Source organism: Molothrus ater, chromosome 14 (genome assembly GCF_012460135.2).
Source record: "Molothrus ater isolate BHLD 08-10-18 breed brown headed cowbird chromosome 14, BPBGC_Mater_1.1, whole genome shotgun sequence".
NCBI lineage: Eukaryota > Metazoa > Chordata > Aves > Passeriformes > Icteridae > Molothrus > Molothrus ater.
The window spans coordinates 3,876,811-3,904,452 of NC_050491.2; the positions used below are offsets into that span (position 1 = coordinate 3,876,811).

Genomic DNA, 27,642 nt, shown 5'->3' on the forward strand with positions numbered 1-27,642 from the left:
ATCCCTGCCAGGCTGGCATCCAGCAAAGTGCCCTGGGCATGGACACTTCCCTTGGGAAGGGCTGGATGAGCTGGGGGTGGCAGGGGAGGGAGGCAGCACCAGGGAGCCCAGCTCAGCCCCCCTGCAGCTCACCCATGAGCAGAGACACCTTCCCGGGGTGGGATCTGGGCCATCCTCAGACACATCCCTGCCCTCAGGCTCTGCATTCGTCCTGGCCCCTCTGTTTTCAGGCCAGGTTTGGGGAGGATGAGCCCCTGCACCACTCCTTGCTGTTCAGAGATGTCAGCTGGGCTGCAGGGCTCCAGGGACACTGAGCCCAGAGGGAGATGCCCACCCTGCCTGGGCTCCCAGGGCCCTGCAGAGAAGGGGTGGGATCCTCTGCCTTGGTGGCTTCACAGGTTTTAATCAATTGCCTGCAAAGGAGGGAGATGGGGAATAGCCTGCCTGATTAATAAAATAAGAGGAAATCAACAGCTGCTATGAAGCTGCTGAAGTCTTTTGCTCATTGCTCAGACCAGCCCTTAAGAAGCAAAGCAATTCCAGAGTCTGAGGTTTCTCAAACTCAGCAGGCTTTTAGGCAGAGAGCTGTGCTGGGAGCCTGGGGAGCAGATCCCATAGGCACAGGCATTACAGGACACCACAGGCACTCTGTAACAAACTCACTGCTCAGCAGGGTGGCAAAAAACAAACCAAATCCAGGCCTGGTGCAACAAGTCAAGGGATCAACACGTGGATGCTGATATTCCTTACCCCACCAAAAACCTCTCCCCTTAACTTCCCTCTGTAAGGCTGGATCCTCCAGGACACTCTCAGCACCCCAATCCCGCTTGGTTTACACTTTCTTTCCCACTTTTTCCCTTTTAGTTTAGAAAAAACTTTACACCTTTTTTTCCTTTTTTCCCAAAACTGGATGACAGTGGCAGGGTCCAGAGAAAAGCTGGTCCCAAGTACAGCTAAATTGATTTAAATCCAATATATGATACAGAGCACATAGATTTGATCAAGATATATATATGTCTGTGCTCAGACATATATAACTGTAAGAGCAGCAGTTTTGCAGCCTGGCCCCATAAAATTGCTGCAAGCAGCCTTTCCCAGGTGCCTGAGAAAGGATTATTTGAAAATATTCAATTAACTTACTCTGCCACACAGGTCTGAACCCACTGGCATGACTGGAGCTGCTCCCATCCCACCACTTAGGAGGTTTAAACCTAGGAGAGGAAAAAAGAAGTATTAAAACTTATTGTGTGGGCTAATCCTGGCCCAGCAGTGAAGTGCACTTAAAATGACCCTTCTCTCATTTGATGTTTCTCTTATTCGAGGATCTTTCTGGCTCCAACATCCATTTCTCTGTCAACAGCCCTCAGTGCATCTCTCCTGCTATCTTTAGGCTCAGTTTATTGATCCCTCATTCCTATCTATCCATCTCATTCTTTTGTGCTCATTCCTGCCCTGTCACTCCATTTACTGCAGGGCGCCTGTCCTGGTTTACAATGTGCAGCTCTTTTCAGCCCCTTTTTTCCACATTTCCCCTTTCCTGGTGAGGAGATCCATGAGGCAGGGACCTGCTGGGCAGCCTGCAGTGCCCACCCAGCTGGGAGATGAGCAGAGCTGTTTGGTTTTGTTTATTGTTTTCTGGGGGGTTTTTGTACTATTGCATTTGTATTTTTTTTTTATTTTTCCTAGTAAAGAACTGTGCAGGAGCAACCCACTTTGGCAGGGCTGGAACACCCCCTCGACCTCTCCTGGGAGGGAGTTAAATATAAACCAAGCACCAGAGCTGTGGTGTCAGACCTTCTGGCCTGCAACTCCTGCTGTGACACTCCTTATCTGAGGAGATTAGTCAGAACTCTGTCCTAAAGCTGCCTCTGAATCCCAAACACCAGCCATAGCCTTGGAGATAAGGGCATCAGTGTCAGCAGCCTCAGTGCTGGATCACAGCAGAGCAAGGAGCAGGGAAAGGCAGGGGAATGGAGGGCAGAAAAAGGCTGAGAAAAGGGGGAGGATGAAGGTGTGCCCTCAGAGCTGCTCTGGTTTTGTTTTCACCTTTCATGTCTGGAAAGGTGAACTGGGGAAAAGAGAGGCCAAGAACAAAGCCCTGTCACTTAGCCTGGCTGGTTAACTCATTATCCCTAATGTGTGCCACGCTGTGGCAGGCAGGACAAGGTGAAGGAGAAGGGTTTTCTGTTTTCTGTCTCAGAGCAGGGAAATGAAGTCCCTCCCTGCTCAGCAGACAGCCTCCTTTCAGAGGGTTTGAGCTGAGGGATGTCCAGACTGTGCAGAGACCCCTCCCCAGGGCTTGGCAGGGCTGAGACCCTCACAGAGGAAACCCAGCTTCCCTAAGGATGGTTTGTAACTGAAAAACACCCTGCTCTGCAAGCAGGGACACACACAGAGGGTGTGAAAACCAGCTGGGAGCCCAGTGCCTCAGTCTGAATGAGACTGAGGCCTCAGAAAATGTCAGGGAATCCCCAAATCCTGAAGTCACCAAGAGCACAACGTGGAGCAGTGAGAAGGGCTGAGGAGGAACAGGCAGCTCCATGAAAATGTGGCCATGAAAATAATGGAATTGCCAAACCTGACCCCCCTCTCAGTGGGAACAGGGCAATCATTACTGTTGAGAAGGATGAAAGTTTGACAAGAAAGTCTCACAGATATGTATGACTGGGAGAAAGATTTTTGAATGTAGAGTCTGATGAAGGAATAGAGATGGAAGCAAGTTTTGATATAGAAGAAAAGAATTGCTGAGCCAGTCTCACTGGATAACCAAGGAGGCAAAGGGTGTGTTAGTTAGAAGGGGTTTTTATGGCTTAGAGCAAAGGATAAACCCACCCCAAACAAGAGATGTTTTTACCAAGCAGAAAGAGAGCACAGGCAAACAAGGCAGCAAATGTGGCAAGTAGAAAAAAGGTCTCAGAATTTTCCACTGCAAGAAAACTGAAAAACAACTTCTAGCTTAAACTGTAATGTACTGACTCTGAGTGATTGGAGAATAGTAACATGAATATGGTAATTATAGTAGTTATGATAGGCTGTAGATAATAGTTAAGGGATAGATTGGTTCTCTGTATTAAGATGCTCACCAAAGAAAAGTATAAAATGCATTGTAACCTAAACCAAAGGGTGTCCAGGGCTGCCTGCAGCTGGAGCTGGCAGCTGTGGGCACAGCTCTGTCACCCACAACCCTGGATGCTGTAACCTCTCAGATACAATAAACTGCATTTTGGAGAGCCCCTGGAGCCCCACATCCCTCGTTCAGGCTCTTACACATGTCCATCAGAGCTCAGGGGTTTGTTTGCACTGAGGACTGCCCTGTGGGATGTTATCCACCAGGGCACAGCACTGCAGGTGATCCTGAGTCCCAAAAGCTTTGTGCTGTACAAATCTCAGGGCTGAACCTCAGGGCCCAAAGCAGCTGAGGGGCAGAAAAGCTGCTCCCTCCATTTCTCTGCCTGAACCACCACATTGCCCCCGTTTGGGCAAGCAACATGGAAAGACACTGATGCAAAAACCAGCTTCTGTCCTCCTGAAAAAGCCACAAAAGAGAGAGATGAGGGAACAGCCATCCATGGCAGACAGACACTGAAGAAGATTCATGCCCCCAGTAAAACCTCTTTCCACATTGTAGTCCCAGCAATTCAAATGGAAATTGTTTTTTACAGGAAAAGGACAATAACAGGGAGGTTGCAAGGGCACATCCTTATTTAAGAAGTCCTGTTGGGTTCTGGGGAAGAGAAGGGAAAAGGGATGGGATGCTCTGGGTAAAACTGCAGTCCAGAGCTTCACAACCAGGAGTTCAGATTGCTCCCATGCTCTTGGCAAGCTGGTGGCATTTGAAGGTGCATACTTGTACTTCCCAAGCAGGAGTATCCCCTCAGTGTTGAGTTTGTGAGGTCCCCAGGACGAGGTGAGAGATGAGGAACTGACTACATGTTCTCAGAAGGCTGATATATTATATTATATTATATTATATTATATTATATTATATTATATTATTACATTATTATTTATTACATTATATTTTATTACATTATATTATTAAGAACACTATACTAAAACTATACTAAAGAAAGAGAAAGGATGCAGACAAGGCTTAACAAGAATGAATAATAAAAACTCCTGACTGACTCCTCAGAGTCTGGCACAGCTGATGGTGATTGGTCATTCAGTAAAAACAATTCACATGAAACCAATCAAACATTCACCTGTTGGGAAAAGGACCTCCAGACCACATTCCAAAGCAGCAAACACAGGAGCAGCAATCAGATAATTATTGTTTTCATTTCTCTCTGAGGTTTCTCAGCTTCCCAGGAGAAGAAATCCTGGCAAAGGGATTTTTCAGAGAATGTGACAGTGGCACCCCAGCCCTGCTTGGTGCTCTCTGACCGGCTCCCAGCCCCGAGGAACTGAGGCAGGGGGGTGATGGTGCCTGGGCCCAGTCCCTGTCCTGCAGGGATGCTCCAGCAGCCTGCACAGCCCTGGGCACCCTCCAGACCCCTCTCCCAGCGTCTCCCTGTCCCACCACCAGCAGCAGCACAGGGGAGAGGAGCCAGGTCCTGTCAGAGACACATTTTCTGAAAAATCCTTTTGCCAGGATCTTTTCTCCTGAGAAGCTGGGAAGCTTCAGCTTCTCCATGTTTTGCTGCTTTGGAATTGGAGAATTGTTTACCCAGCATGTGAAATTGTTTCTACTTGATGACCAATGACAGGTCCAGCTGTGTTGGAACTCTGGTCAGTCACAAGATTTTATTATCATTTCATTCCTTTCCTTTCTAGCCTTCTGATGAAATCCTTTCTCTTTCTCTAGTGTAGTTTTAATATATTTCATATATATATCATAAAATAATAAATCAGCCTTCTGAAGCATGGAGTCAAGATTCTCATCCCTTCCCTCATCCTGGGACCCCTGTGAGCACCACCAGAAGATCCTGCCTGACTCTGCAGGCTCTGCTCCCTCCCCAGCCAGCACACAGCTCATTATTGCATTTCCCTGTCCAAGCCTCTTGGCGCCTCCAGTGCTGCCATGGAAGGATCCACAGCCCCAGGAGTCTCACTTTCCCAGACATATGGGGGTTTTTGAAGGAGTTTTGAATGAGTTAGAGACAGGACCTCTGAGGTTTTTTGATGATGTGATTTATTTTCTTATCCTCTACATAGGCAGGAAGGTTTTTGTTGTTGTTGTTGTTTGTACTATTGCATTTGTATTTTTTTTTAATTTTTCCTAGTAAAGAACTGTTATTCCTATTCCCATATCTTTGCCTGAGAGACCCTTAATTTCAAAATTATAATAATTTGGAGGGAGGGGGGTTTCATTTTCCATTTCAAGGGAAGCTCCTTTCCTTGGCAGGAGTGAGTTTGGCTCACATTGTTACAGCATGGTTCAGAAGGCCACAAGACCCTCAGTTACAAGACCTTTTAAGGAGTTATTGACTAATAAAGCACTGCTAACAAGGATATTTATGTTTTTAACCTAATCCTTAAATATTTTGTTTTATGGAGCCATGCTACAAGTGTAAGCTTTCTTAGCCAATCATGTTCTGACACACAAACCTACAGAACTGCATTCTGAACTCCTCTGTCACTTTTATTTTTTCTATATCTTAAACTCTAAAACTCTAAACTTTCCTTTACTTATCTTAACATGTCTCTGCTTGGAACTGTAAATCCACATTCTCACTTCTAGTACATAAGTTTGGAAGACTTTTCCAAGGCTTCAGATCAAATCCTGTGTTTAAGTCCAAGGTTTGGCTTAAAAGTTCTGAGAGTTCCTTGCATTTCAGATTCCCACACAGCCCCAAAATTCTGAGAGTTCCTTACATTTTGGATTCCAACACAGACAGCTGTTTTGTGACCACCAGGAGACATGGGGATAGTCCTGAGGGGAGGGGAAGGGAGGGGAAGGGAAGGGAAGGGAAGGGAAGGGAAGGGAAGGGAAGGGAAGGGAAGGGAAGGGAAGGGAAGGGAAGGGAAGGGAAGGGAAGGGAAGGGAAGGGAAGGGGACTCAGCCTTAATTCATCTGGTAATTTCTCTGAATTCACAGAGAACGTTAGCAGCATCAATACAACTCATTTGCTGCACAGCACAGTCATGGGCTGCCATGGCAGGAGGCAGTGCAGAGCATCCTGTGCTGGAGCCAGAGGGTGAGTCCAGTGGGTCAGTGCACAGAGCTCCACCAGCCCCTGGGGCACTCCCCAGTCCAGGTCAGAGCTGAGTTTGGAGCTGGCAGCTGAGAAATTTTCTGTGCTCAGGAGACAGCCCCACCTGTGCTGGTGAGCAGGGGGAGCACCTCAGCCTGAGGGCTGCCAGCAGCAGAGCCCCACCGTGCTCCTGTCCAAGCCTGAGGCTGGAGAAGGGAACAGGAACAGCCTCCATGCAAACAGGTCTGTCAGGCTGAGCACCAGCTCTCTGTGTCTGACAGAAAGCAATCAAGCCAAGGCCAGCTTACAGGCAACCTTTGCCACTGCTTTGCAGTAGAAAGATTTCCATAAACTGCTGGTTTGGTTGTTCTTTTCATGAGCCATTTTGTCTCAATTTGTCTTTCCCTAAAGGTCATTCTCACAGACAGCAGCCCACTGGCACCCATCAGTCAGAGGCTCTGACAAGCCAGAGGATCTGTCAGACCACAGTTTGCCTCCCAGCTACATTCAAGGTTTTACATTCAACATTTTTAATTCCCCTAATGGAGCTTTCCCTCCAAGGCTAGCACACTATCAGAAGGCAGGGAGGCAGGAGCTGGCACAGGAGAACTCTTGAAATGCACATTACTGCCAGGGAAATGCAGGCTGCCACAGCAGCAGAGCTCAAAGAAGCCATTGGGTAAGAGGGCACAGAACAGCCCCAAATTTGGGAGCATCCAGGTAAAGGTGAGATGCACAGGGATCCCAGCAGCTTGAAGAGGAGTCAGACTCTCTGTGTCCCAGGTGAGCAGGCTGGGAAAGCATCAGGAGATGGCAAAGCCTTGTCTGGAGCAGGACCTGTCTCTGTGTCACCTGCAGAGCTGGCAGAGCCCCTGCCACAGGGTGTGGGCTCCTCCTCCTGCCCTGTGAATGGTGAAGGAACTCCACAAGAGACCTGTCCTGCTCCTGCCAGTCTTCTGGAGGGCAGCACCCCAGCAGGGGCTGCAGCTGGATGGCCAAAAACCATACACATGGCAGCACCTGCTCCAAGAAGAGCTGTGTCAGCACACAGCATTAAATGTTATCATCATTTCCACTCCCTTTTGGTGAGGTGCTGTGTGGTATTTGCAGGGGTCCCCAGGACGAGGTGAGAGATGAGTGAATCTGACTCCATGTTCTTAGAAGGCCGATTAAAATAACATAAACATAACATATAGATTACATTACATTATAATTAGATTATATATTATATATTATATATTATATATTATATATTATATATTATATATTATATATTTTATTATATTATGAATACTGTACTAAAACTATACTATAGAATACAAAAACTATACTCTAGAATACAGGAAGGATACATACAGAAGGCTTAACAAGAATGATAATGAAAAGCTTGTCTCTCTCCAGAGACTCGACACAGCTGGCTGTGATTGGTCATTCAGTAAAAACAATTCACATGAAACGAATCAAACAATGACCAGTTGGTAAACAACCTCCAGACCACATTCCAAAGCAGCAAAACACAGGAGAAGCAATCTGATAATTATTGTTTTCATTTCTCTCTGAGGTGTCTCAGCTTCCCAGGAGAAGAAATCCTGGCAAAGGGATTTTTCAGAAAATATGCCAGTGACAATGCTGCAGGCAGGTGTGAGCCGTGCCAGGGCTCAGGCAGCCCAGATTTATTTCACTGAGGGTGGGAAGGTGGCTCTGGGTACCTCAGGACAGCGACTTGGACCTGGTGGGAGGGACAATGGTCCCACAGTGGAGTTCAGCACATGCAGCTCAAAATCATGATATAAATAAATTATTTAAAAGCTGGGGTAGGGGGAACCCCCTAAGCCCTAGAAAAAGCTGCAGAGGCAGCATTGTGAGCTGAGTCTTGAAGATGTGGGCGCTGAGATGGCGTGGGACCCCCACATCTCAGGGATGGCCGTGCACACTTGTGAGCTGAGCAGAATTCAGGGTAACAGGAGCATGGGGCAGGAACTGTCCCCTGGATGTGCAGGGAACAGGTTCAGTCCTGTGGCATCTGAACCTGCAGATCAGTGAAGAGTGAGATGAGCACAAATCATGTTGAAAAATACATCAAACCTGTCCCAAGTGGATTCCAGGAGGAAGAGGAAGCCCCCATGGTGAGTGACACAGTGCTCCTGGCAAAGAGCTGAGGAGGGGGATGGCTTCTGGTCCCTTCTGCACCCCAGGGCACCTGGGGGAGCCCAGTGCCAGGGGCACAGGGGAAATCCTGGCTCTGACTGCAGCACTGCTGCTGGCATTTGTTAGGCATTGATTGCACAATCAATGGGCTGTCAGTGTTAGTAGCATTTTAACTGGAATTATAATAACAACAACTGTTTATTGCATTTTTGGTTATATTGTTAAAACTTTTAATTAGACTAACAATGAATTTTGGGCTTGGCATAAGACAGTGTGTTTGGGCTAAGACAGCATCTCTGTGCTGCCCTGCCTCAGGGGGATGAGCTCAGGGTCTCTGGCTGCAAGGAAAAGCTCAGCCCCACACCCACCTGATGCAGGGTCCATCCCTGTCTGCTTCACCCCCTGCAGCCTTCCCCAGGCTGCTCCTGGGGACAGATGTGCCAGGCACCATCCTGAAAATGGGCACGAGCCTGACAGCCCCAAATTCTGCCCCAGTGTGGGGCTGCCCAGCCCTGGCAAAGCCCCTCTGAGTGCCCATGACAGCTTCACCTTCTCAGTCCAGAGGGTTTCCCAGCATGGAGACACACAGGAGATTGGCCAACCAGCACAGAGCTGCTGAGCCCCAGGTCCCTCATCTCAAGGGGAGACTTCATCCAGCTTCCCCCAGCAGCCCAGATAAGCCAGGCATGTCTCTGTCTCCCAGATAATGCAGCTATTTCTCCATCTCCCAAATAAGCCAAGCATTTTCCCCATTTCCCAAATAAACCAGGCATTTCCCCATCTCCCAAATAAACCAGGCATGTCTCCATCTCCCAAATAATCCAGGCATTTCCCCCATCTCCCAAATAAACCAGGCATGTCTCCATCTCCCAAATCATCCAGGCATTTCCCCATCTCCCAAATCATCCAGGCATTTCTCCATTCTCCCAAATAAGCCAGGTGTTTCCCCATCTCCCAAATAATCCAGGCATTTCTCTATTCTTCCAAATAAGCCAGGCCTTTCTCCATCTCCAAGATAAACCAGGCATCTCTCCATCTCCCAAATAAGCCAGGCATCTCTCCATCTCCCAAATAATCCAGGCATTTCCCCATCTCCCAAATAAGCCAGGCATTTCTCCATCTCCCATATAAACCAGACATTTCTCCATCTCACATAAACCAGGCATTTCTCCATCTCCCCTGCATGCCATCCCTTGCCACTCCTCTGAGGCCCTGTCCCAGTGACTGGCAGCATCTCAGGGCTCCCAGGGTAAGAAGCAGCCCGTGCTCACAGCCCACCCAAGGGAACAGCTCACCACAGCGTGCTCCCTTTTAATTTGCTTGTCCAAGCAATAAAGCAGAAATGAGGAATGGCAGCTAATTAAAAGTATCGATCCATGTGGCATTCAAAGCACCCGGACCAAGCCAGGGTGGGGCAGGGAAGGAGGGATGAGGAGCCTGGAACAGAACAGAGCACAGCAGGGCTGCAGTCAGGTCTATCCTTGCTCCCTGGGATTTCCTACATGGGAAAACTCTGCTCTGACAACCCTCTCCTACAGGGCTCCATCCCTGAGACACTGAGTCTTTTCCTTACCAGAGTGTAGGACTGTATCCCCTGTTGATGGAGTGACAAAATTATCCTTTGTCTCCTCAAAAAGGAAAAGAGCCCAGAGGTTTCTCTCCTCAATTAGGTGAAAAGACACCTCATAGCACCTGGGGGACTTCACCTCAAACTTAAGGACAGCCAATTGGACAGAAGCCAAAAAAGTCCCACCTCAGCAATTCACTAGAAAAAGAAGAGAACAAAGGAACTGATTGCCATGAGGTGTTTTACCAGGAGCAAAGACCTTTTGCACCTGGCTCGGTTTTTCTCTGTAAAGAGTTTTGTTATTTTGCCTTTTATTAAAACTTTTTGTTTCCAACACTACCACAGAAGCCATCCTGCTGATTTTAAGCCTTCTAAGGTAGCTGAGCTATCTTGGGTGTGAAACAGATCTCCAAGAGCTTGTGAGACCTGGCTGGAGGAGACCCCTATTTCCCCAGAGGAATCTCCAAGGTTCCCACTCCCTCAGCTCCCTGTGCATCCTCATTTGACTTGCCCCGTGTATTTTTAAGGCTGGCTGACAGCAGACCCAGAAATGGAGGGGGGACACAGTCAGGATGTGTTTCTGCAGCGAGGCTCTCAAAGGTCACTGCCTGCAGAGCCCTTCACATCAGGAGAGAGCACACAGGAGATGTTTGTCTCTGTGGCTCAGGTACAGGCAGGACTCACAGCGTGCCTGAGGCCAGAAAATCCAGACAACTTCCAGCCCACCTGCTCTGCTCTGCTCACCATTGCACAAGGTGGTTTTTAAAACCAGTGTCTGTCACTCACATGGGAATGGGAGTGGGAAGATGGGGCCAGCACCAGGGTCTCAGGTGTCTGCTGTGCCCAGGTGTCTCTTAGCAGAGAGCTGGTGGGAATGGATTCAAACTGAGAGCAGGTTTAGATTAGCTATTAGCAAGAAACTTTTTCTGTGAGGGTGGTGAGGAACTGGCACCAGTGAAATTGTGGCTGCCCCATCCCTGGAAGTGCTCAAGTTCAGGCTGGATGGAGCTCTGAGCAACCTGGTCTAAGGGAAGGTGTCCCTGCTGGGTTGGAACTAGATAATCTTTAAGGTCAACCAGGCCATTCTACAGTTCTGTGAAGAGGAAGCTGCTGATGACAAGACAGGAGCTGGAGTTGCCTAAGCCTGGCCAGCCTGGGTCTGTCTGGAGGGGAAGGTGGCAGCTGAATCCTCACTTCCCAAAGAGTAAAAACTTTGCATCTCAAGAGATGAGCCAAGTGAGGAGCATCCAGAGAGTGCTGTGCCAGAGACAGAGCTGGGAACAGGCTCAGGAGCATCCACAGCCACTCATGAGGCAAGAAACTGTCACTCTCTTCTTGCTCTGCATCACCCATCCCATTGTCTCCCCATCCCTCTGTGTGGGACAGCTACCAACAGCTCTGCTCATGGGATCATCAAAGAGCCAGAAACTCTGCCTGAAAGCTTGCTCCCTGTCCCTCTGACCTCACACAGCAAGCAGATGCCACCATGGTGTGGAAGATTGCAATGCAAGTTGTGTTCTATATCCATCTCTATGGCAGATTATCTTTGTCAAGTGGGCAGTTTGCCTTATCTCTCTCTCTGAGTGACCACAATCACTCCTCCCTCAGGAGGGGACATCTGCTGATAACAGCCATTGAATGTCCCTGCATGGCTGATAAGAGCCACAGCATCCCATTGGGAGATGGTGAGCCCAGAGGGAGGAGCCAAGCATTCCTACCTGGATATAATCTGGAGATTCTGGAACACCAGCACAGCTTCTGCACTGGATTCCCCAGAGGAACAGCAGCTGCCTCTCCTTCCCCTGGATCTTCAGAGGCAGAATCCATCCTTCTCTACAGGATCCCTGCTCCAGCAGAGCCACCCCTGGCACTGCAGGAGGGCTGAGCCACAATTCCAATGGTTCTGCTGCCAGCACCCTGACCCACAGGGTGTCAGGCTGGGTTCTGACTCTGGCAGTGTTGTTCTAGTGTCCTGCATTGTTTATTTTATCCTTTTGGTTTTTTCCTTCCCTATTAAAGAACTGTTATTTCCCTGCTCCCATATTTTTGCTTGAGAGCCCCTTAATTTAAAATTTACAGCAATTCAGAGGGGTGGGGAGGGTTTACATTCTCCATTTCAGGGGAGGCTCCTGCCTTCCTTAGCAGACTCCTGTCTTTCCAAACCAAGACACATGGCCTGGAGTGTGAGGGGAGCAGAGTCCCCAAGTGCATCATCCCCATCCCAAGACTTAGAAGCAAAGAGGAACCTGCAGGAAAGGACTCCTGCTCTGAATATGCTCCAAAAGCTTCTCAGAGAAATGACAAAGTACCTTCTCATTTTCAAAACTGCCCTGGCAGCCTCCTCGGTGAGGTTTGCACCCAGATTGTGGGCAGGGACCCTGGGGGGGTCTCCATCCCCTGCCTGTGGTGTTTTCAGTGCTCCCTCTGAGCTCTGGGGACTGCAGGCACAGCTCAGGCTCCTGCTCTGCTTCCTCTCCTGCATTCCCCAGCCAGCAGCCTGCTCCACCAGGCCATGGCACACCCTCCTACCTTGCCAAGCACCCAGGCAGCTCTTCCCAGAGCACAGCTGTCACCCTGATTTTTTAAGATTTTCTAAGCCTTCTGATGTTTACATTCTTGTAACAAACTTCCTCGCACACTTTCTGTAAATAACTTATTGTTTTGCTTTCTTTTACGGAGGAGGAGAAATGTGATGGACTGTTGGTTGTCCAGTGTCATTGGAGAGGTGGCACTGTCACCCTCCAATCCACTGTCACTTTTGGAAATCTGTAAATGTTGGAGTCAGAAAATGAACTTCCCTTTTCTTCACCTTGAGAGCAGCAGTGTGTGCACTTGTGTTGTTTTGTGTCCTACAGTGACAGCCAGACACAGAGAGGGCCAGTGGCCACTGCACAGCTGCCTGCCCCCATCCCACCCCACACCTGGGCATCACAGCACTGCAGGAGATCAAAGATCCTGCTGAGGAACCCACCCAGGCAAGCAGGAGAGGGATTCACTCTCTGTGACAGGCTTTATCTGGCTCCCAGAAGGATAAACCTAAATCCTCTCCTGTGTTTCCCCTCCACTCTCCAGCCCAGAAGATGAAATGTGACATGTGGCCAAGACCAAAAGGCAACGTTTAGGACCAGGCAGGGCTGGGCTGAGGAGAGCACCAGGGAGAGCTCCATGATGGGACAAGGAAACCTTCACCCTCAGGAGCCCCAGACTGGTGGGTCAGGGGGAGATGGGCTCTTGGGAAGGCACCCCAGGATCTTCCATGCCATCCCTCCAAGGGAGGTGGTTGAGATGGCTTCACCTCCTGCTCACCCATCACCCTGAGCTGCTGTCATGGCAACACATGCTTGGATTCAGGAAGGAACAGGTACTTCAGCTTGTTTACCCAAGAAGGAGGCAGCATCCTGGTATTCAGAGCAGGAGAGAAGGAGGGGAGTGAGCCAGCAGGGAGCTCACAGAGCTGGACCTGCTTGGTGTGCAGGCTGCAGCCTCCTGCCTCCCACAGGAGGGGTGCAGCTCCATCCACTCTGCTCCTGCTGCTCATGGCTGGCAGATGTGCTCATGGGGGTGGTGGCAGTGCCCACACCTCACTGGGACCCCGCATGAACAGGGGCTGATAGAGGGTTTAACTGCACAGGACAAAACTGGGACGTGCTGGGCACTCAGCACCAGCCTTGCCCTCCAGAGGACACCACACCTCAGAAAGGTCCTTTAGTGCTCAAAGAAAAGCCAGATTGCAGCCCCCCCAGGGCTCTGCAGGGGCTCCTGCTTCTCCAGGCATTCATTTCCCAAGAGCAGCCCCAGCACATGGCACATCCAGCACCACCCAAGGACCTCGAGAACAAGCTGAGGGCAGAGCCTTTCCTTTGGAGCCTCCCTCTCCCTGCAGGAGAAGCAGGCAGTGCTTTGATCTCAGAGCTCCTGAGCCCAGAGGAGCCTGAGCAGGATATTTCCCTTGCAGGAACCAGCTGCACGGGGGGCTGGTGACCACCTCCATGTGCCAGCCCCTTGGGAAGGGGTGGAATCTCACTTGCAGCAGCCTCTGCATTCAGAGCCTCGCTCCTGGGAGAGCAGCTCCAGCACCAGCAGCAGTGCTGGCTCCCCTGGGTGCAGAGGGGGCAGGAGCTGCAGGAAGAAGAGCTGTCTAGGAAGCTCTAAAAGAAGCCCATGCTGGAGTTGCCTCCAAACTTTCCTGATTTTCAAGAGATTTGGGTCCAACCAGCCCATAGGAAAGCCACAGCATGGTCAGGATGACAGAGCAAGATGGGAGCTTGCCCCTGAGCTTGACACCATCCCCCTGGCACACAGATCTTCTCACCAGGCTGGGCCTGCTGTGCTTCAGGCTTCAGGCCAGACCCTCTCTGCAATCCCCAAATCCACTGCTCCAGCCTGGTTTGCAGCTTGCTGACCTCACGGAGCTCTGGAGAAGGGGCAAAGCCAGATGGCCTCCGGTGCTGCAGCCCTGCTGCCCACAGCCTAAGCAGAGGCTATTGTGGGGTTTGCTCACTGTCACCAAGGGGCCTCCTCATGAACACCTTAAGAAGAGCAACAAGCAGGCAGCTGGGAGGCAGCAGTTATCACTGTGGTGTCCTGGCAGGCTCCCTCCTTTTCCCCAGCTGTGAAATGGGCACCTGCACGCCCAGAGGGCAGCGAGAGCTTTTTCTGGTATCATCCAGTGACATCCATTTAATTCCTGGAAGTGATGCTCACCCCAGTGTGGCACAATGCAGTTATGGGTGATTCACCTGAGCATCCCAGGCCTTTTCCTGCAGCTCTGGTGCAGGCAGGCCAGCCTGAAGATGCATCCTTTGATAGGAAACATCTGCTGCAGATGTCAGGGGGTGGATGGGTGGCTGCCTGGTGAAGTACATGTTTTCCCCTGGCATGACCTCTCCCAAAGCCAATATATTTGCTCCATATTTGATGTCTCCCATCCACAACACACAGCTGAGAAACCCCCCTACAACAGAAGCTGTCTTTGGAGAGAGCCAAAAGGAGGAAATGATTAATAATATATGGACAAGGCAGCTCAGAGCTCTGTGTCTCTGCAGGGAGCTGAGCAGACCCTTCCAGTGGGCTTTTCCTCCTGGATGCCTTTGCCAGCTCTCTGTTCCCCATCTCCAGGAGAGCCTTAGGGAAACCACCTGTAAAATGGGCAGCAGCCAAAGCTGGATCTCAAAGCTGAGCCCCATGTCTGCTCTGCTGGGAATTGAGGCAGCCTGCAAGTGCAGCTGTGCCACTGTGTGCTTCCCTCCAACATCTGCCTGTCCTGCTCACTGAAAAAAACCATGGAGCTGCTGCTAATTTCATTAGCAGGCCCGTCAAGCGGTTCATCAATCCATGATTTCCTGGCTTGCCGCCCTGAGGAAACAAGCGGGATCTGCTCTGAATTCACAAAGCCATCCCCTGGGGTCATTTGTCTGAAGGCTTAAAATTTCCCGAGTGCATTATTATCTCGGATTAAAACTGGGGGAGGGAGGGGCCTTGATTGGTTTTTCTGCCCATCCCCGGGGGTAAAGCAGAGCTCCCTCAGCCTCCAGCAGCTCCCGAGCCGCGGCAGGAGCTGCTCTGCTCCATCCGTGCCCCTGCTCCTACCCGGGCGGGGGTAAAGATGGGGCAGAGCCCAGGGGCAGGGGCATGGATGGGACAGAGCCCAGGGGCAGGGACATGGACGGGACAGAGCCCAGGGGCAGGGGCACACACGGGACAGAGCCACTGGCGCAGGGCAGTGGAGGGGACATCGAGAAACAGCCGTAGTGGCATTGCCAAAGGCTTCGCTCTCCGCCCCCTGGCTCTCTGCGAGCCCGCACCGAGGGTCCCGCAGGCAGGGTCCCGCACAGGGCGTCCCCTCGCCCGCATGGAGCGTCCCGCCCGCAAGGACGGTCCCGCCTGGATGGTCCTGCTGCCCGCAAGGAGAGTCCCGCACAGAGTCCCCCCTCCCGCCCGGGGATGTCGCACTGAGGATGCCCCATCCTGCACGGGGATGTCGCACTGATGAGGGTCCCTTGTGTCGCACTGAAGGTTCCCTGTGTCGCACTGAGCGTCCCCCCATCGCGCCCTGAGGATGTCGCACTGACGTCCCCTCTCTCGCACGGGGATGTCGCACGGAGAGTCCCCTCTGCGGCACTAAGGGTCCCCTCTCCCGCACGGGGATGTCGCATTGAGGGTCGCTCCTGCACGGGGATGTAGCACTGAGGGTCCCCCCTATCCCTCCCTGAGGATGTCGTACTGAGGGTCCCCCCGCTCCCGCACGAGGCTGTCTCACTCAGGGTCCCCTCTGTTGCACTGAGGATCCCCCCTATCCCGCCCGGCGATGTCGCGCTCAGTGTCCCCTCTGTCTCACTCCGTGTCCCCTCTGTCGCACTCCGTGTCCCCATCCCGCACGGTCGGGGCCCGGAGGTTCCCGCGCGGGCGCGGCGGTTCCGCGGCCCACAGCGCCCTCTGCCGCCCGCCCGCGGCACCGCAGCGCCGGCTGGGGAACGGGGAACGGGAAACGGAGCGGGGAACGGGGAACGGGAAACGGAGAGCAGGGAAGAACGGGGAACGGGGAGCGGGCGGTGCGGGGAGAACGGGAAACGGGCGGTGCCGGAGAGAACGGGCGGTGCGGGAGGGAACAGGTGGAGAGGGAGGGAGAACGGGCGGTGCGGGGTAAAGGGCGGGCGCTGCAAAGTTCCAGCTGCAAATCCATGACCGATCCTCCCAGGAAAGGGGAATTTGGGAGCCGTGGCTCGTGGCATTATAAGGAGTAGGAACTGCAACTACGCCGATTTCAGCCAAGAGCATCTTGATCATAAAAGAAAAAAAAAAAAACAACAAACCCAGAAATGCTACAAATGCTACCGTTTAATTCAGAGATGATGAAAAACATTTATTCTTACCCCAACTTCTAATTTGGTAATGTAACCATTCCTAATGCCACAATCCCAAAAAGGAAGGCTGTTTGTTTTTTTTTTTTTTAATGGAAAACATTAATATGAAATTCAGAGAGGCAGCTTTATATTGGAGGGAAAGAAAGAACAAAGGAAACACCCTCAGTTTTCCACTATGAACCCTTCTGGGTTGATATTTCCCTGTGTGTCCTCCCATCATTTTAACCAAACTCTTGGCTCAATTTGACCCAGAACATGAATTCCCTTCTGCACCAAACATTTCCCTGCTTGGAAACCAGCCCAAGCCCACTCCATGGGTGCAGTGGGCTCACAGGTCCATAACCAAGAAATGAGGTGTCATCCTCCAGTCCCAGCACTGCCCCATGCCCTGAGGCAGGGGTGACACTGCTGCTTGCACTGGCGCTGCTGCTGCTTGCAGGGTTTGGGGCTGTTCTTGCACCGTCTCCCTCTCCATCAATCTGCTCACACCATGGAGCACCCATGGCTGCAGCACAGCCTGGCAGAGCTTTGCTGGCTCTCACAGTGGTGCCACATTTCCACCCTCACACATGTCCCTGTGGCTCTGCCACTCATCTCTCCTCCAGAAGGCAGGGGCCTCTGCAGCCTGCAAAGCCCCAAAACTCCTACTGAGTACAAGAAAACCCCCTGCCTAAGAAAATAAATGTGTTCTGTGCTCTCTCTGAGCTACCCACAGCCAAGCAAATATGGGCACAGTTGGCTCCCACCATGGCTTTGTTCCTTAAAAACATGTCCTTTCAGTCAGACCTGTCCTGGCTGTCATTAGACAGAGAAGAGAGACACTCTCAGTCTGAGCCCTGCTCTCTGTGTGACTCTAGCACTGCCAGCACTGCTCCTCTGCATTGCACTGGTCATGCAAGGCACCCACAGCCCCAGTGGGACCCACACTGCTTCCACAGCAGGAGGCTTGGGAACACTGTCTGCAGGCAGGTGCAGTGCTCAGGGCACCAAACCACCTGCACCAGTGCCCCCTGGCAGCACCAAACAACAGAAGAGAGAGGCAGCAGCTGCAGGCCCTGCCAGCTCCATGACCAGGGCAGTGACAGTGACCCAGATGAGCCTCTCTGTCTGCAGATGTCAGAGGCACAGTTTGGCCTGTCTCAGCTGAGTTTGGGAACCTTGTGGGTAAACTTTCTAGGCAGTGTTTGCAGACACTCACTGAGGACTGATGACCTGGAGTGAGTTATAAAGGCTGAACCCAAAAGGCAATGAAAAAAGTGACAGGACAGAGGCGGAGCTGGGACAATCCCCTGATTTGGAGCCACCTCAGGGGCTGACATCAAGGCAGTGCCACAGCAGCAGTGCTAAGGACCCGAGAAAAGGCGCTGGCAAGGCAGCCACAGGGTCTGCCTTGTGAAAGAGCAAACACTGCCTCAGCACCAGGTCAGACATCATCCAGCTGATTCTGTTCCCCCTCACTGCATCCCACCACCAGGTGAAGCTTTCTCCTCATCCTCAAACAGACTGTCTGAGCTGTCAGAGAAGAAATCCTCCAGTTCCTCCTGCCTCATCCTGGACTCCAGAGCAGTGATGCGCTGCTTGAGCTTCATCTGGGCATCGTTGTACTCAGTCAGGAGCCGGCCAAAGCGGGTGTGCAGCGTGTCCAGGTTTGAGGCCACCCTGTCCAGCCTCTCCTCCACGCTCTTCCCTTCTGTGCTTTCCTCTGCAGCTGACTCATCCAGCAGCCCTTCCTTCATTAGGATCTCCCTGCCACGCTCCTCCAAGATCCTTTTGGCATCAGGGTACTCTGTGACTGCTTCCATGAGATCTTCCTTAGACAGGCAGAAGAGATCAGAGTAGCCCAAGCTGATGATGTTGGCCGTGCGCCTGTTGCCCATCTTGCTGCCTTTGATGTTGAGGATGCTGATCTCACCAAAGCAGCCCCCTGCAGTGAGCAGAGCATACTGTGTCGTGCCATCGTCCCCCACCACGGCCAGCTTGCCCTCCTTGATGATGTACATCTCCTTCCCAATGTCCCCCTTCCGACACACGAAATCCCCTGGGCTGAACACCTGAGGGCGAAGCTTCAGCACCAGCTCCACCAGCAGCCCCGCCTCACAATTCTGGAAAATCCTCACCTTCTTCAGCGTCTCCAGGTGAACATTGATGGCAATCTCTGCCCTTAACTTATCAGGGAGGTTCTTGAGGACCTCCCGTTCGTCCACCGCCTTCTTGTTGGTCCACAGGTAGTCGAACCACTTGATGACTTTGGTTTCCAGCTCTTTGCTCACCTTGCGGAACTGCATGTAGTGTTTGACGGCATCGATCCTGGCCTGGAACTCCGCCCTGGTGGCGTTCATGTTGGAGATCATGGAGCCCACATTGCCCACGATGGTGGCGAAGATGAGGACGCCGACGAGGAAGTCGAAGATCACAAAGAGGTACTCTTCATCCCTCACAGGAGGAGGGGTCTCCCCAATGGTGGTCAGCGTCAGCGTGGACCAGTAGAGACAGTAGACGTACTCCCGGGTCAGAGAGCCGTACTCAGGCTCTGTGACGTTGGGGTACACCCAGCTGTCCTCCCCGAAGCCAATGGCCTTGGAGATGGCGTAGTAAATGCAGGCGTTCCAGTGGATGATGACCAGGATGTAGAGAACCAGGTTGCTGATGCGGAAGATGTTGGGGTGGCTGGTTCTGGTCTCGGTCCTGTCGAAAAACTCGAACATGCGGGAGAAGCGCAGCAGCCTGTTGAAACGCAGCTCAGGGCAGTGCAACCCCACCCAAAAATAGGCCAGGTCTGTGGGCAGGCTGGAGAGAACATCCAGCTTGAACTGCAGCGTGGGGATGTAGTTATCCCGTAACTTCTTCAGGTCCTTGACCAGGAGGCCCTGTTCCAAGAACCCTAAAGAGAAGCAAATCACAGGATTATCTCGGTTGAAGTTTAATTTTTCTGCAGGTTTTGTGAGCACCTGAGCAATAGTATGCCATGGATTTGTATGCATAAATTCACAGGGTCACCCAAACATTACCAGTTCCTGCTCTACTCAGTTTGTTATCACTCAAGACCTTCATCTGGCAAAAGCCATCCAAAGATATGACTCAGGGATTTAGTCTCTTGCCACGAAGAAAAAGGAGCACAAAGGTTTTCATCCTCCAGATCATGAATTATTGCAGTTCTGACAGAAAACGTAGAGCCAAGTGCTGCCTTCCGAGAACATTAAATTCTACCATTTTTCCATGCAGATAATTCATTAGCTGAGCTGATGCAAAATCAGAGATACAGACCTTCAACTATGCCCGAATACTAATAGTAATGCAGGTAATTTTGTACAATTATTCAAAGGTGAAGTTGAAAGCTGGGAAGATTAATCTTTCATATTGAAACTTGCTCCATTTCTCAGATCTTCTAATTAGATTCTTTCTCTGGAGTCTGCTTCATACTAGTGAACACTGAGGTAGGCAAAACCCTCCTTCTAATGGAAGTGTGGGTTGGTGGATTGGGCCTGTCCCTTGCAGCTCATCTGCACTTGTAAGGGATTAAAGGAAAGCTCCTGCTCACCTGTGTGCAGGCGGATCACTGTGTCCCCGAGGTAGAGAGCATCTGAGATGTAATCCAACACCAGCCACAGCACAAAATAGGTCTGTTGCAGGTCAGTGAAGCAAGCCCTGGTGGAGAAAGGTCATCAAACAGGGTGTGAGACCACAAATCCCCACATCTTCTCTATTACAGCTGAATGTTGGCTGATCCTGAAGTGCCCAACTCTACAGCAGAGCTTGGCCACTGGACACCCCTCTTTTAGGAATTAAAACTCCCTGCTCTGAAAAATCTGCCCTCCCTTGATGGAGGTAAAGCAGCATGTTGAAACCACCTCCCAAATGACCCTGAAACCAAGGCCCTTTCCAGCTGGGCCAGAATTGACAATGATGGGAAGAGTCTCTTTCCTTTCAGTGCCCAGCAGTGTCAGGTTGGTCCTGGTTGAGCCACAACCAGCAGGTGATCAGGAGGGTGAGAGGAGGCAGGAACCCTACAACCTCCCAGCTCACCTGGCCACGAGCAGGCACCAGTTGTAGAGGACAGGAACTGCAATCACAGCCAGCCAGTGGTAATAGCAGTCCCCCGCAGGGTCCACCACAAAGAACAGCCATTTCCTCCTGGAAATGTGGAAAACAGGGTAGGAACAAACCATGTGAGCCACGTCCTTCATCCCCTGCACCACACTGCCTCCAGCAGAGCTGCAGCTTGGGGGCCAGCCTGTGAGCCAGGACCAGTCCCAGCAGTGCCAAATCCCAGCAGTGCCAAATCCCAGCACTGCTCAGGTTCCTTTATTCCTAAAACTGAGCTGAGAATGCAGCAGAAGAGGAACCTGTGGGATGGTGAGGCAAAGCAGGGGGCCCACATGCCACAGCACCCCCGTGGCAGAGCCAGGAACAGATGTGTGGAAGGGGGGGATCAGAAGAGTTCTCCTGTTGTACATGACATTGCTTCTCCCAGGTGAGGCAGGGACCCGTGCCAGGCACATCTGAAGAGAAGAGTAATTGGAACAGGGAGCAAAGTGTGCTGCAGATCAGTGGCAGCACCAGGAGGGGCTGCCCAAGCCCCAGAGCAGTGGCCCCGGGGGCAGCTGGCACGGCAGGGCTGCTCCTGTGCCTCCTGCAGGCTGCACAGCCCGGCCTGCAGCCTTTGAACTGCTCCCAAGTGTTTGATCCTGCTCGCCCTGGGACTCTGAGATAAGGAGCGTGCGCTCCCCTTGCCAGATTCACTGGAGAAGCTGGGGAAGAGAAACTCTGTGGCTGGGTTGATAGGTTTGTAGCAGCCTGGTGGGGCAAAACAGCTTCTCCCTCCTTCCCTCTCTCCCAGCTTTTGAACACAAAACTCCCTCCAGTGATAGGAAAAAAACTCAACCCACTTGCCAACAGATTCCCCATGCCCACCCCATTACTCTGGCAGCTTCAAAGGCAGAACCCTTGCTTGAAGTCTCCTTTTCCTGGAGTACAGGCAGTGCCCAGAGTGTGGGCCCTGGCACTCAGCTCAAAGCCAGCCCCAGTCCCTCATGTTCACCCTCTGTGCACCCACAGACAAGTGGTGATCCAGCCTCCCCATTGAGAGGGCTTATTTTTAACCAGAAAGTGCAGCTTGAACATTTGCTTTTTGAGAAAGGGGCTCTGCTCCCTAGGACAGACAGCAGTGCCACAGGGGAAGGACTCACCTGCAGCCAGCACCCACAGCCACCAAAACCTCAGTAATGCTGTTCATGGTGTTGGTAATTTCAGCTTTAAATCACCAGTGCTGCCATGACAGGGGGCCAGAATCACTGACTCTAGGCAGCAGAGCGAGGACTGGAAAAACAGAGTTAACCCAGGAAGATGGAATAATCATCTGCCTCTCCCCAAAGGCTTTGGAGCCATGGAGTTGCCACAGCCATGAGCAGCTCATGTGTGGCATTACCAGACTTGGGGCTCTTCTTACCTGTGGAAATGAGGGCCTAGAAAACCCCAGCAGCTCCCACGGGGTCCCCAGAACCCAGTGGCACTGAGCAGCCCTTTCCCAGCACACCTCAGCTCCTTCTAGGCATGAACAAGCTCCCTTCAGCCTCACAGGGCAGAACAGCCTTTTCTTCCATTACTGGTAAAGACCCATATACAAGGCTCAGGTTATTTTTCTCCTACAGAAAACAATTATTTCTTGGTGTTTTAATTACCATGTATAATGGTAGGGTCCAGGGTAGTCTGTGAGCTTTGCCCTCTAATTAGCCAGCAGAAGAAAAGCCAGGTTATTGCTTCTCACCAGGAGTGTGAGCTGAGGAGATGAAAGGGCTGGATTTGAAAGAGCTTTTTCACAAAGCTGCTCTTTGTGGGGACACAGCGAGCAAACACACTGCCTTCATGCTGCAGATGATGAATGAGACTGGCAAATCCCAGGTTTGTGGCTCCTGGGTGGGATGCAGTGGCTGCTGGGTGGAGCCCAGCCCCTCACATGCACAAGGTGCATCTTATTACAGACCCAGGGCTGGCTCCAAAAACAACCCTAGTGTGGGACTAGTATGAATTGGGGAGGTCTGATGTGTTTCCCACCAGGGCATGGACGAGGAGAGAGAAGATCCCATGGCTGAAGGACAGGCCAGGTCTGAAATTTTCACAGGGACAGTCTGCCAGCTCCTGTGTGTCAGCAAAACAGCCCAGCAGAGCCAGGCTGGCTGCCAAGACAGGGGCTGGAGAGGGCAGGAGGGACCCTTCCCACCACCCCACCCCAGATCCTTCTTTCCCACCCCCATGGGAGCCCCCGAGCTCCACACACAACTGATCCCCAGCCAAGGATGGCAGGACCACAGCAAAGGGACCCTACTTTTTGTTTAACTTCTCAGTCTCCTCATCCTCAAGCTCATCAGCAGCTCCTGCAGGCACTGTCAGGAGCTCAGGGCCTTGGAAACGCTCCAGGAAGGGGTCTGGCCTCTGCTGCTCCTCGTGCAGGCTCTTGTTGGCCCAGTCCCTGAGCACCAGCACCAGCCGGACTATCCTGCACAGGGAGACAGGCACACCAGGGGTTAACACACAGCAAGGACAGAGAAAAGCTTCAACAGAGGCATCAGGGGAGCTGCAGCTGGGGAGAAAACGCTCACAGCTCCCTCTCAAGTGTGGTGCTGCTCACAGGCGTCCCAGGAAGAGGGAAGAGATGAGAATCTTGACTCCATGTTCCAGAAGGCTGATTTATTATTTTATGATAAATATTATCTTAAAATAAAATGATATACTAAAACTATACTAAAATGATAGAAGAAAGAATTTCATCAGAAGGCTAGCAAGAATAGAAAAGAATAATAATAAAATCTTGTGACTGACCAGAGAGTCTGAGCCAGCTGACTGTGATTGGCCATTAATTAAAAACAACCACATGAGACCAATCACAGATGCACCTGTTGCATCCCACAGCAGCAGATAACCATTGGTTACATTTCATTCCTGAGGCCTCTCAGCTTCTCAGGAGACAAAATCCTAACAAAAGGATTTTTCCTAAAAGATGCCTGTGACACTCAAGCACTAGAATTTGTGGTTTATCCCTTTTAGTGATGATGTGGGACCAAACATATACAAGCAATAGAGGCCACCCTGACAGAGTCCCACGACTTCTACCCCACTCCCACAGGAATATGAGGGATCTGTGGGGCACTGAGGCAGAGGGAAGCTGCCTGCAGGGACAGGAGCCTCTGAGCCCTGTGGGGGTGAAGCCATCCCACACCAAAACCCTCTCCAGGGGCACAAAGAGCAGCATTCACAGATGCTCATCCATGAATTCAGACAGCAGAAGAGGATCCTCACCCCACAGAACAAAGGGCTGTGAACAAAGGGCTCACCCACCCCAGGGGCACACACCAGTACCTGGCCAAGGCTCCCTGGCCCTGGAAAGCATGGTCAGCCCTCTGCTCCCCCCCATGCAGGCTGGCTCCTCTCTGCAGCTCCGAGCTGGTGCCATCCTGGGTTGAGCAGGTCCTGCTGGGGGGGAAAAGGGGATTATTGTACTAGTGAACCCCAGAATAATGAGTATTGACTCCATGATTGTGGAAGGCTGGGTAAATGTTTCATTAAGTTATACTATATGAACACTATACTATACCATAGAGAGAAAAACCTGTGACCCTTACAGACAGTCACAACACAGTTTTGACCTAATTGGTTAATAAATTAAAACAATCTCACTAATTAAGAAATCCCTTTTTAAATAATCTCCATAACACATTCCACAGTGTCAAACGACAGATGCAGCAAGTGAAGATAAGAATTGTTTTTCTTCTGAGTTTTCCCACATCCTTCCCCAGGAAATCCTGGTCAAGTCTGCGTCTCTCTCTCTGTTATGTGATCCCACAGGGGATCACACCCACTCTGTGCCACCACACACAGAGGCTCACTGGAGGAAACAGGCAGCAGAGATTGGGCACCACAGCCCTGCCCTGTGCAGGTGTTCACAGGGGTCCCAGGAGGAGGGAAGAGATGAGGATCTTGACTCCATGTTTCAAAAGGATGATATATTACATTATATTATAATTATATTATATATTATACTATATTGTATTATATATCATATTATATTATATATCATATTATATTATATATATCATATATTAAAACTATACTAAAAGAATAGAAGAAAGGATTTCATCAGAAGGCTAGCAAGGAATAGAAAAGAATGATAATAAAATCTTGTGACTGACCAGAGAGTCCGAGACAGCTGACTGTGATTGGCCATTAATTAAAAACAACCACATGAGACCAATCCCAGATGCACCTGTTGCATTCCACAGCAGCAGATAACCATTGGTTACATTTTGTTCCTGAGGCCTCTCAGCTTCTCAGGAGAAAAAATCCTAACAAAAGGATTTTTCAGAGAATGTGTCTGTGCCAGTGCCCATGCCAGGCCTTTCCCTCCCCTCCCCAAAGCAGGGAGCAGCTGACCTGGTGCTGAGCCCTGTCCCCTCCGTGCCACCCTCGGGCTGGTGGTTGGCTGGGGAGCTGTGCACACCATTGCTCCTGGCTGGCATCCTCAGGGAGAGGGCACCAGGGGCACACACGCTGCCCCAGGGACCTGCAACAAGCACAGAACAGCAACAGGAAACACATGCAGGACACATCACAGGTTTGAACACAGGAATCCAGCACAGAGTGGGAAGAGAGGGTCCCACACCATGGCAGGGGCCCACACCATGTTCCCCAAGAGTCCTCCAAGCGATCCCACAGCTGCCTGGAGCCATGAGAGATGCTCTCCTCATCGTTCAGGCTCCTCATTCATTGCCAGAGGAACACCTCTGTTTCCTTCTCTTCCCTGGTTCTGCCACCTCTCCTTTGCCTTTCCTGCTCTCCTTGCCCTCTGTTACCTGGCCTTGCCTGCCCCTCTCCTTCCCATTCCTTGCCTTGTGCACTTCTTTTCCCTGCCCTGCCTGCCCCTCCTTTGCCTCGCCTTTCCCACTCCAACCCCTCCTTTTACCCTGCTTGCTTTCCCCTCCCTTGCCTTGCCTTTACTTGCCTTGTCCTTCCTACCCCTCCCTTGCCTTGCCTGCCTCCTCCTCCTTTGCCTTGCTTTGGGTTGCCTTGCCTGGCTTCTCTATGCTTTGCCTTGTCTTGTCTTACCTTTGTTTGTCTTGTCTCCTTTCCTTTCCTTGTCTTGTCTTGCCTTTCCTCTCCTTTCTCCTTGTCTACTTTCCTTGTCTCCTTTCCTTTCCCTTCCCTAGGGCACCAGTGCCACCACCACCATCCACTTATGAGCCCGGTGTCCCCCAGAGCCTGGAGCTCTGCCTCAGGCGGCCTGGCAGGGCTGGCTGGGTCACATCCCTGCCCCAGGAGCTCCCTCGAGCTTTTCAGACACGAAGGCAGGGCAGGAGCAGCAGAGCTACGGGCACGGTGACAGGGGGACAGTGCCCACCCCGTGTGGCTGTCACCGCCCCGCAGCAGCCCCCGTGCCCTGAGCAGCAAGGCACACTCTGAGGAGCTGGCAGCCGTGTCTGGGGATGGAAGGGGAGGAGGGAAATGTGCTGCTCGGGGATGTTCCATTTCCCTATGCACGTGTTCCCCTCTCCCCCCAGCCATCACCTCCTGAGGGCTGGAGGGATCCCGACAACTCCAGGACAGTGCCCACTGGAGATCCAGCCATGCTGAGCTGCTCTGTGTCCTGGACATCCCAGCCATGCTGAGCTGCTCTGTGTCCCAGAGATCCCAGCCATGCTGAGCTGCTCTGTGGGTCTGGAGATCCCAGCCATGCTGAGCTGCTCTGTGTCCTGGAGATCCCAGCCATGCTGAGCTGCTCTGTGGGTCTGGAGATCCCAGCCATGCTGAGCTGCTCTGTGATTCTGGACATCCCAGCCATGCTGAGCTGCTCTGTGTCCCAGAGATCCCAGCCATGCTGAGCTGCTCTGTGTCCCAGAGATCCCAGCCATGCTGAGCTGCTCTGTGTCCTGGGTCTCAGTGCAGCCAGGGACAGGCACAGGCAGCAGCCCCAGCTGGGCTCAGGTGCTGCCACACCAGGGGATGCACCCAGATTGCTGCCCAGGGTTCTGCCCCCACTCCCCTCCCAGCCCCTGCCCTGGGGAAGAGCAAAATGCTGATTCTATCCCTGCTTCAGAGGTGTGCCACAGCTGCTGCTAGGATGGAAAACTGGGAAAAGCAGACATATTTAACACACTCACACCCACTTACCTCTTCGCCTGCTGGCAGAGCAGGGGACCAAAGTGCTGCTCTGGAGTCCCAGCAAAGAGCTGATGAGTTTGAAGGTGATCATGAACTGCACCTTTCACCAATTTCTGCCCTCTTACTTTGCTCAGGAAGTCATTCTAGTGCCCAGTTAGCAAAAAATCTGCATCCCCAAGGCAGTCAGGAAGAGGTCAGCTTTTCTCCTCTCTCTCAGGATGTAACCATTAGCAGTGGCTGAGGATCCATCCCTGACAGGCACACGGAGTCCTGCACCTTGTGCAGGGCTGATCTGAAAGCACCAGCACCTGGAGTCTCTTTTATCTTTGCTATCAAAGGTTTACCTTTTCCTTTCCCCTTCAAAGCCTTGAATTCCACTTGTTCTGATCTCCCTGAGCACCCACGCAGCAGGCAGTCCAAAGGAACAAACAGAATTTCCCAGCCTTGGCTGGGGCTCCTGGGCGAGCACCCAGCAGCACAGGATGTCACCCCGCTCTTGTCCCCACATCACAGGCTCCAGGTGACAGCCCACCAGGAGCACTGGCAGCAACGTGCCTCTATTCCAATTCTCTTTTTGCTCCCTGCCTGCAGCTGCCTCCAAAAGGAACCTGGGAGCTCCAGAGCTGCTCCCTCGAGCACCATCGTGCACAAAGCACTTTATTTGCTGTGCAGTTGTCGTGGCAGTGGCCCTTGGGGACAGCCAGCCCTGCCACGTGTGCTGCCTTGGGACAAAGCAGCCAGGAGGAGGAGGAAAGGAAGAGAAAAAAAGGAAATAAAA

General features: G+C 51.8%; 1 protein-coding gene across 1 annotated transcript; it reads right to left on the bottom strand.

Annotated features, from left to right (window-relative positions):
* Positions 1-18,169: 18,169 nt before the first annotated feature.
* On the bottom strand, positions 18,170-25,240 carry CNGA2 (cyclic nucleotide gated channel subunit alpha 2). The gene is made up of 6 exons (XM_036402013.2): positions 25,140-25,240; positions 24,069-24,182; positions 23,038-23,208; positions 20,739-20,846; positions 20,254-20,360; positions 18,170-19,596 (listed from the first exon to the last, which is right to left on the bottom strand). Exons 1-6 carry the CDS (start codon positions 25,223-25,225, stop codon positions 18,170-18,172), a joined length of 2,013 nt encoding a protein of 670 aa, XP_036257906.1. The 5' UTR covers positions 25,226-25,240.
* Between the last annotated feature and the right edge of the window lie 2,402 nt (positions 25,241-27,642).

Coding starts and splice junctions, on each gene's coding strand:
- CNGA2 (XM_036402013.2), bottom strand. CDS start 25,225: ATGCCAGCCAGGAGCAATGGTGTGCACAGCTCCCCAGCCAACCACCAG. Junction 24,183..25,139: donor GGGACAGGGCTCAGCACCAG/GTCAGCTGCTCC, acceptor TTTCCCCCCCAG/CAGGACCTGCTCAACCCAGG. Junction 20,361..20,738: donor TGGTGCCTGCTCGTGGCCAG/GTGAGCTGGGAG, acceptor TTTCTCCACCAG/GGCTTGCTTCACTGACCTGC.